This window comes from Brachyhypopomus gauderio, chromosome 9 (assembly GCF_052324685.1).
Source record: "Brachyhypopomus gauderio isolate BG-103 chromosome 9, BGAUD_0.2, whole genome shotgun sequence".
Taxonomy (NCBI): domain Eukaryota; kingdom Metazoa; phylum Chordata; class Actinopteri; order Gymnotiformes; family Hypopomidae; genus Brachyhypopomus; species Brachyhypopomus gauderio.
In genome coordinates, this window is record NC_135219.1 from 4,080,633 (window position 1) to 4,090,632 (window position 10,000).

The 10,000-nt window shown below is 45.8% G+C and overlaps 1 protein-coding gene across 8 annotated transcripts in view; it reads left to right on the forward strand.

The window, feature by feature from the left end:
- The window catches only part of itsn2a (intersectin 2a), a 47,272-nt gene that overhangs the window by 11,819 nt on the left and 25,453 nt on the right, over positions 1-10,000 (forward strand). For all 8 annotated transcript variants that reach the window (XM_077016547.1, XM_077016552.1, XM_077016553.1 and 5 more), the window contains one exon: positions 9,949-10,000. This exon is cut by the window's right edge and continues 41 nt beyond it. In XM_077016547.1, the coding sequence (XP_076872662.1) occupies positions 9,949-10,000 (52 nt within the window). The remainder of the gene's footprint in view (positions 1-9,948) is intronic.

Here is a 10,000-nt window from a genome sequence, read left to right on the forward strand (position 1 = left end):
TTAAGTGGACTAGAAAGTATACCAATTTAATACTTTTTTGGCATAAATTGGAACATTTCTAGTAAAAAAAAGTATACTCATAGTACACTTGAATAAACTTATTTTTGCTAGAGGCAACAAATAGCATTTTCCTCGTATCAGAATCAGAATCAGTCATTGCTATATGGACATGTGCAATAAACACATTGAAAAAGTCACGAATAAAGTCCTGTATACCAAACATAAATATTTATTGCAAGTTATAAGCTATAATCATTGCTTGCTTCATCATGTTTTCTTATTATACAGGCCTAGTTTCATGTGTGAAGTTCATGTGATTAAGTGTGTTGAGGTTGTGTGGTTCAGTGTGCGGAGGTTGTGTGGTTCAGTATGTGGTTAAGTGTGTGGAGGTTGTGTGGTTCAGTGTGCGGTTAAGTGTGTGGAGGTTGTGTGGTTCAGTGTGTGGAGGTTGTGTGGTTCAGTGTGCGGAGGTTGTGTGGTTCAGTGTGCGGTTAAGTGTGTGGAGGTTGTGTGGTTCAGTGTGTGGAGGTTGTGTGGTTCAGTGTGTGGTTAAGTGTGTGGAGGTTGTGTGGTTCAGTGTGCGGTTAAGTGTGTGGAGGTTGTGTGGTTCAGTGGGCGGCTAAGTGTGTGGAGGTTGTGTGGTTCAGTGTGCGGAGGTTGTGTGGTTCAGTGTGCGGAGGTTATGTGTTTCAGTGTGTGGAGGTTGTGTGGCTCAGTGTGCGGAAGTTTTGTGGTTCAGTGTGCGGTTAAGTGTGTGGAGGTTGTGTGGTTCAATGTGCGGAGGTTGTGTGGTTCAGTGTGCGGTTAAGTGTGTGGTTAAATTTGTGGAGGTTGTGTGGTTCAGTGTGCGGTTAAGTGTGTGGAGGTTGTGTGGTTCAGTGTGCAGTTCAGGGTTGGCAGCTGGCACTGGGAAACACAGACCCAGTTATTTTTTCTAGGCCGCTACATCAGCATACCAAATTATGAAACATTTCAAGGGTGCAGCAGCCAAAACAAACCAAAACACGGCAGCACAGCCAAAACAAACCAAAACACAGTAACGCAGCCAAAACAAACCAAAACACGGTAGCGCAGCCAAAATGAACCAAAACACGGCAGAGCAGCCAAAACAAACCAAAACACGGAAGCACAGCCAAAATGAACCAAAACACGGCAGAGCAGCCAAAACAAACCAAAACACGGAAGCGCAGCCTAAATGAACAAAACACGGTTCCACAGCCTAAATGAACCAAAACACGGTTCCACAGCCTAAATGAACCAAAACACAGTAGCGCAGCCAAAATGAACCAAAACACGGAAGCACAGCCAAAATGAACCAAAACACGTTTCCACAGCCAAAATGAACCAAAACACGTTTCCACAGCCAAAATGAACCAAAACACAGTAGCGCAGCCAAAATGAACCAAAACACGGAAGCACAGCCAAAATGAATCAAAACACAGTAGCGCAGCCTAAATGAACCAAAACACGGCAGAGCAGCCAAAATGAACCAAAATGTGGTAGTGCAGCCAAAATAACTCTGTCTGGTGTCCAGAGCGTCTGCTCAGTGGACTAATGACTGAAGTGCTTTTGTTCCTGGGATACAAGACAAGACTTTTTCTTTACATTGATTTAAAATGTAATAAATGATATGAAATATATCTGCAATATGAATTCTATATATAAATATGAGATACTGCCACCACTGCACCAGAATTAGGCCATATACCAGTTGTACCATTTTGACCAGTGTTAGGCCATCATTAACATAAAAACCTTAATTAGGTCATTGATAAACATTTACATTTACGGCATTTAGCAGGCGCTCTTATCCAGAGCCATGGTTAAACTATCATTAGGCCAATTTTGAACCAGCATTAGACCAGTATTAAACATAATGATTAGACCAGGATGAAACCAGTATGAAACTAGCATTAGACCAGCGTTAGTGTGAAACTACCATTTTACCAGCATTAGACCAGGGTTAGACGAGCTTTTGACTAACATAAAACCAGTGTTAGGCCATAATCTTAAATCATCATTAGATGATTGCCATCATCTCTGTAAACCATCATGAGACCAGCGTTAGACCAGTATTAGCTGAGCATTTGAATGCCATGAAGCCAGCACTGGGTCAGTTAGGTAATTTAGTAACTTAGCATTTCTCCACTTTTGCACAGAAGACTGAGTGATGTGTCCCAAAAGATGTATTTGCCATAGAGACAGTCTTGCTCCCACTTCACTGTGTTTCCAAGGCATCAGTGTTAAGAGAACTGAATCGGGAGCCTAGTCCCTCTCAGCAATACAATGGGGGGTTCCTGTTCTAAATTTAAAACAGGTTTTTCTCTCTGTTTGTCTCGATGAGTCATTTCTGAAATTTCATATCTGTTGTCAAACCCAGTGTCAAGTTCTACTGTTCTCGGATAAAGGGGACAAAAATGTCGGATCGTTTTGCAAAGAACAACTGCATGAGTCCGTATTCTTACACTTAACTGTTCATGGTGGCCTTTTTCTCAATTAGCCTCACTAAGAAAAAATGTGAGCTGAGAATACAGAGATTGCAGAGAGAAACAAGAATGGGTGAGAGAGAGAGAGAGAGAGAGATAGAGAGAGAGAGCATTTTTGGTACACCATTGTGGACACTTATGTGCTCAAGTCTGAATTAAAATTGAGCTGTAACATGAGATTATTTCCTCACTGACATGGCACCGATGTCATCAGCAGGTTTGTTCAGGGACTTTTATTGTGGTGTGTTGGAGCAGGTCTTCCAGAGAGCTTCAGATGATGTTTGGTCAGGGACCAAAACATACCCATGGAGTATACAGGAGTGTATACAGGAGTGGTTGTGTCCCTTCTGAACATGACGATGGTTGATGTTTCTCAAACTACCCATTCATGTTCCCCTCAGCTACTCCATGTGAGACTCCATGGAGGAGCGCTAGTTTTTCTCCACGTGGGCTCACCGTTGGTGACAGCAGCGGCTTTTGGTCTTCGCTGGGTCGGGGTGCCTTACCACATTCAAGCGCCATCCCCTTCTGGACCCCAGCGTTCAACCATTCATTCAGTGCCACATTTTGCGACACATTCTACTGGCTCTAAGAGACAGCGTTTCTGCTGAACTACTAAGACAGTGGCTGTGTTCGAAATAGACTACTACATACTGGATACTGCATACTGGACTCGGTATATACTGGATACTTCATACTGGTCCTCGTAGTAGTATGCAGTACAGTTTCCAGTATGCGACAAAAGCAAAGCACACTACGGGGTCACGTGAACGTAGCGTTGCATGATAGGATGCAGTACACCACGAAGATAGCTCTGTTCGCGTACTGGAATATTTTACGGTAGTAGTAGGTCATCCGGGTACGTTTCACGTACTGGAAATTTTCATTTTGGTCACATACTGCATACGGCATACTGATTTGGGGCTCGATCAGTATGCCAGTAGTATGTAGTAGACTATTTCGAACACAGCCAGTTTTATTGGTACTGCATATCTTCATGGCTCTACTGTGTTTTCTAAGCTGGACTTCTTCCAGTGCTCTACTTTGTAAGTACCGCTTCAACCCAACAACTGTGACCTCACAGCTGTCCTCATCCATGCTGGGAGTTTTCTGCTATACAAGTGTGCCCTTTGACCTTGGATCACACCATAGCTGCTCCCAAAAAAATTATGACCGCCATCCTTGCAGGCATCCCTGAGGTAGGGATTATCTGGACAACGTGTCCTGCCACAGCTCCACCATGGCAGGGACAGCTGGGCTGAAGCGCTCAGAGAGGGAGCACAAGGCCATGGCTTGTGACTTGGCCTGCAGAAGATGGCACACCGATATATATGGGCACCTGTTCCTGCTGTGAACGAATCATCGGGCCATGCAAGAAGCATCTGGTTCTGGACATTACAGGACTGAACCCCCATTCAGATGGTTCACCTTGTCTTTTGGACATATGCCACTTAGGACCCACAGCTGTGTGAAAAGCCTTATCAGTATAACACTAATGGTTTAACCCAAGAAGTGGTGGCAGACCTACTTTCTAGTGCCAGCTCCTGGGGTGGAGTGATGTATGTGTAGCTCGTGGCTCGTGGCAGCCATATTGAGGTTCCCAACAGCCTGCACCTGCATGTCTCGAACATGGCTCATAATGGCCCCTTCCGCACTGTGAATGTTGAACTCGAATACATGGACCTGTATTTTGTATCCTGGTTACATGTCTACAAAAACAATTCCATAAAAGCACCTAGGAGATGGTCTGGCTTGCCAGTGGATGTGACGATGTCATGGATGGATGTGCCAATGCCACCAGCGGATGAGTTGATGCCGTCTCCTACCTGAGGGTCAACATCTACATTGATAGAACTGTGACTGCTTGGTCTAGAAACAGAACTATAAATATGGACTTCTACTTGCTGGGCCGCGCAATGCAGGATGGGTTCCCTTTTGAGTCTTGGTCCTCCTAAGGTTTCTTCATAATCCCAGACTAGGGAGTTTTTCCTTGCCACAGTCGCCCCTGACTTGCTCATTAGGGATCTGGACCCATGTGCTTGTAAAGCTGCATTGTGACAACATGTGTTGTAAAAAGTGCTATACAAATAAATTAAATATACATTGAGTCCATTGTTAAGGACTGTACAGCTTCTATGCTGGAGTGGAAGAACTGCAGGTGGACCTGCAGCTCCACCTGCAGCTCCACCTGCAGCTCCACCTGCAGCTCCACCTCTCCAGCGTCTACAAGGGCCAGCGAGATCTTGGGACAGCAGCCAGCTGGATACACGTGGTGAGCTACATAGAGTCCTGCAGAGTCCTAGCGGACTAGCTAGCGGAAGTGTCGGACAGGCAGAATCAGACACAGAAGAGGGGCATCAGACAACAGGCTAGCGGAAGGCTTCCTATTCCCCGCCCTTCTTCACACGAGTTTTGACACTTCACTACAGGTGGTTCTGCGTTCCTGGTACTGGAGCATGAACTACAATCACCCCTACCTCTGCACCACCTGTGTGTATCTACCCCTACACCACCTACATGTGTATACCCCTACACCACCTACATGTGTATACCCCTACACCACCTACATGTGTATACCCCTACACCACCTGCATGTGTATACCCCTACACCACCTACATGTGTATACCCCTACACCACCTACATGTGTATACCCCTACACCACCTGCATGTGTATACCCCTACACCACCTACATGTGTATACCCCGACACCACCTACATGTGTATACCCCTACACCACCTATATGTGTATACCCCTACACCACCTACATGTGTATACCCCTACACCACCTGCATGTGTCTACCCCTACACCACCTACATGTGTCTACCCCTACACCACCTACATGTGTCTACCCCTACACCACCTACATGTGTCTACCCCTACACCACCTACATGTGTATCTACCCCTACACCACCTACATGTATCTACCCCTACACCACCTACATGTGTATACCCCTACACCACCTACATGTGTATACCCCTACACCACCTACATGTGTCTACCCCTACACCACCTGCATGTGTATACCCCTACACCACCTACATGTGTATACCCCTACACCACCTACATGTGTATACCCCTACACCACTTGCATGTGTCTACCCCTACACCACCTGCATGTGTATCTACCCCTACACCACCTGCATGTGTATCTACCCCTACACCACCTACATGTGTATACCCCTACACCACCTACATGTGTATACCCCTACACCACCTACATGTGTCTACCCCTACACCACCTGCATGTGTATCTACCCCTACACCACCTGCATGTGTATCTACCCCTACACCACCTGCATGTGTATCTACCCCTACACCACCTACATGTGTATACCCCTACACCACCTACATGTGTATACCCCTACACCACCTACATGTGTCTACCCCTACACCACCTGCATGTGTCTACCCCTACACCACCTACATGTGTCTACCCCTACACCACCTGCATGTGTATCTACCCCTACACCACCTGCATGTGTATCTACCCCTACACCACCTACATGTGTATCTACCCCTACACCACCTACATGTGTATACCCCTACACCACCTACATGTGTCTACCCCTACACCACCTACATGTGTATACCCCTACACCACCTGCATGTGTCTACCCCTACATCACCTACATGTATCTACCCCTACACCACCTACATGTGTCTACCCCTACACCACCTACATGTGTCTACCCCTACACCACCTGCATGTGTCTACCCCTACACCACCTGCATGTGTCTACCCCTACACCACCTGCATGTGTCTACCCCTACACCACCTACATGTGTATACCCATACACCACCTACATGTGTCTACCCCTACACCACCTGCATGTGTATACCCCTACACCACCTACATGTGTATACCCATACACCACCTACATGTGTATACCCCTACACCACTTGCATATGTCTACCCCTACACCACCTACACGTGTATACCCCTACACCACCTGCATGTGTCTACCCCTACACCACCTACATGTGTATACCCCTACACCACCTACATGTGTATACCCCTACACCACCTGCATGTGTCTACCCCTACACCACCTACATGTGTATACCCATACACCACCTACATGTGTATACCCCTACACCACTTGCATGTGTCTACCCCTACACCACCTACACGTGTATACCCCTACACCACCTACATGTGTATACCCCTACACCACCTACATGTGTCTACCCCTACACCACCTACATGTGTATACCCCTACACCACCTGCATGTGTCTACCCCTACACCACCTGCATGTGTCTACCCCTACACCACCTACATGTGTATACCCATACACCACCTACATGTGTATACCCCTACACCACTTGCATGTGTCTACCCCTACATCACCTGCATGTGTATACCCATACACCACCTACATGTGTATACCCCTACACCACTTGCATGTGTCTACCCCTACACCACCTACACGTGTATACCCCTACACCACCTGCATGTGTCTACCCCTACACCACCTACATGTGTATACCCCTACACCACCTACATGTGTCTACCCCTACACCACCTACATGTGTCTACCCCTACACCACCTACATGTGTATACCCCTACACCACCTGCATGTGTCTACCCCTGCAGCACCTGCATGTGTCTACCCCTACACCACCTGCATGTGTCTACCCCTACACCACCTACATGTGTATACCCATACACCACCTACATGTGTATACCCCTACACCACTTGCATGTGTCTACCCCTACACCACCTACACGTGTATACCCCTACACCACCTGCATGTGTCTACCCCTACACCACCTACATGTGTATACCCATACACCACCTACATGTGTATACCCCTACACCACTTGCATGTGTCTACCCCTACACCACCTGCATGTGTCTACCCCTACACCACCTACATGTGTATACCCATACACCACCTACATGTGTATACCCCTACACCACTTGCATGTGTCTACCCCTACATCACCTGCATGTGTATACCCCTACACCACCTACATGTGTCTACCCCTACACCACCTACATGTGTCTACCCCTACACCACCTGCATGGGTATACCCTACACCACCTACATGTGTCTACCCCTACACCACCTACATGTGTCTACCCCTACACCACCTGCATGGGTATACCCCTACACCACCTACATGCCAAAAATCTGAAGCATATCAAATACGTCTACAGGATGATGATACCAGCAGCACCATGAAAGTGGCTGCCTGGATACTTAATTCATATCCAAGACCGTCCTGCCTCAAAGACTTCTTTTTTTGTTTGTTACTGGGGGGTGTTCAGTCAGGGACTTTTGTTGTGACATGCTTCTGCAGACTCATTATTGCATGTTGTATATTTTGGGTTTTGAGTTTGTAGAGTGTCATGCTACCCTCTGACCTGGCTAATACAGACTACAACTCCCAGGATCCTCCAGAGAACCACCAGAGATTACTGCCTCTGGAATATCGATTAGCTTCACAGGTTTTTGTTTTAATTAATGTGTTTAAGCAGGTTTCTAACAGTTCCTCTGTTCCATCTTGTCATTATGTAATAAGCGATGTTTCTTGATAGCCTTTCTTGTGTTTGGAACCCTTCCTGTATCCTACTGAGCCTGTTTGTTTGCCCCTGTGTATCTTTGTTTGTTTTTTGGATATATCAGTATTGACTATTGCCTATAATAGTTAACCCTCTGGAATTTCCTGTATGACCTTGTGTGCTCAATATTGGCTTTGACCTTTGCCTGTTTTTCGGTTACTGCCGGGGTTAGCCCTAACGTCATTAAAACCCTTTGACTGTTGTGACTGTTTCAGCACAATACACTTTATTCCTGCACTGAGGATCTTAAAAGAAAACTCACGAAACCCATTTTCCGAATTCCTCAGAATGAGGAAACAATGTGTCGTTGAGTCATTTGTCTCTGAGACATTAGCACTGAATGGTGTTCAGGTGCCCTGTGAGGCAACAGATGATACTGGGTGCTGCAAACTTTGCAGAACCTGCCACTGTGAGAACAGTAGCTCTTCTGTATTCACTTATCTGCAGCTCTTAAAACAATACACAATTCACATGCACATACACACACATGGCTTTACAAGGCATTGGAACCTTTGAACCTGCTGAATCTGGAGGTTGGTGTTTTGTATGTATGTTTTACCATGAATTTTATGTGTATGTGCGTCAGTGTTTATGTGAGTGTGTGTTGTTTTGTAATCTTTGTGTGTTGTCTTGTTGTTTTTGTAATCTCTTTGTATTCTTCTGCTCATTTATTGGTGTTAGTCATTCAACAGATTTACATATTGTTTTTGAATGAAAACATCATCAGAACTGAGATTGGGTAATGCTCCCTTTGGAAGACTGCAGTTTAAAAGTGCACTCCAGATTCTGTTGTTGTTGGTGTGTGTGTGTGTGTGTGGGGAGAGAGAGAGAGGAAGGTTTGTGTAGCTGTTGTTGTTCACATTAGCCCTCTGGAGAGGGTGGTTCCAAAAACACTAAAATGAGCCCTCTTGATGATTGGGTAAGTTCTGTGTGTGTGTCTGTGTTTAGATTAGATGTTGCCACCAGGAAGTACCACAGGGGCCCATTGGTATTTCCTGTTTCTCGTGAATATATAAACAGATTTGATATTTGAGGTCATCACAAAGAACCAATAGAAATAGACTCATAGCTGCTGTCCTGTGATTGGCTCTTTTGCACACTGAGAAAGTACCTTGGGTGGTCAGCCAAGTTCTGGTTGGTGAGTTGATTTAGGCATGAATACACCCACACACCTATGTATCGTCATTATTCTGTTAGTGCTTGATAAAAGCGGGTATTAGAGGGAATGCCGGTGTGTGTGTGTGTGTCCGTGTCTATTAAATATGAGTGCAGGTAGATGGATGTCTAATGTGTAGGTTTGTATTTCCAAGCCACAGTTAGAAGTTCAGATGAAGCTGTTTTTTGACCTGCCTCCTCCTTACTGAATTCCTTTGCTTTTAATGCCCTCTGACCCTGTCTCCAACGACCTTGTGACCCTGTCTCCAACGACCTTGTGACTTTGTCTCCAACGACCTCATGACCCTGTCTTCAACGACCCCATGACCCTGTCTTCAACGACCCCATGACCCTGTCTCCAACGACCCCATGACCCTGTCTCCAGTGCCCAACTGCTGACAGCTGGTACATTTCCTGTCCATTCTTCAGAGGAGTGGGTGTTGTGCACATATTTGTGTCCATTGTCGTTTTCTCTCCCTTTGGGTTGTTTTTCCTTCCATTAAATGACATTACAGTATATGTGGGTGTGTGGGTGTGAGTACCACAGTAACATAACAGCACAGTAACCATACAGTGCATAACAGTACAGTGATTTAACTGAATCTGTGAAATTAGTAATAATTAAGCATTTAAATGAACCATTTAAAATAAAAGTCTGTTTGTCTCCATTCTCTCTCTTTATCTCTCTCTCTCTCTCTCTCTCTCTCTCTCTCTCTCTCTCACACACTCAGGTGGGTTTAATATTTGGGCTATAACCCCAGAGGAGAGAGTGAAACATGATAA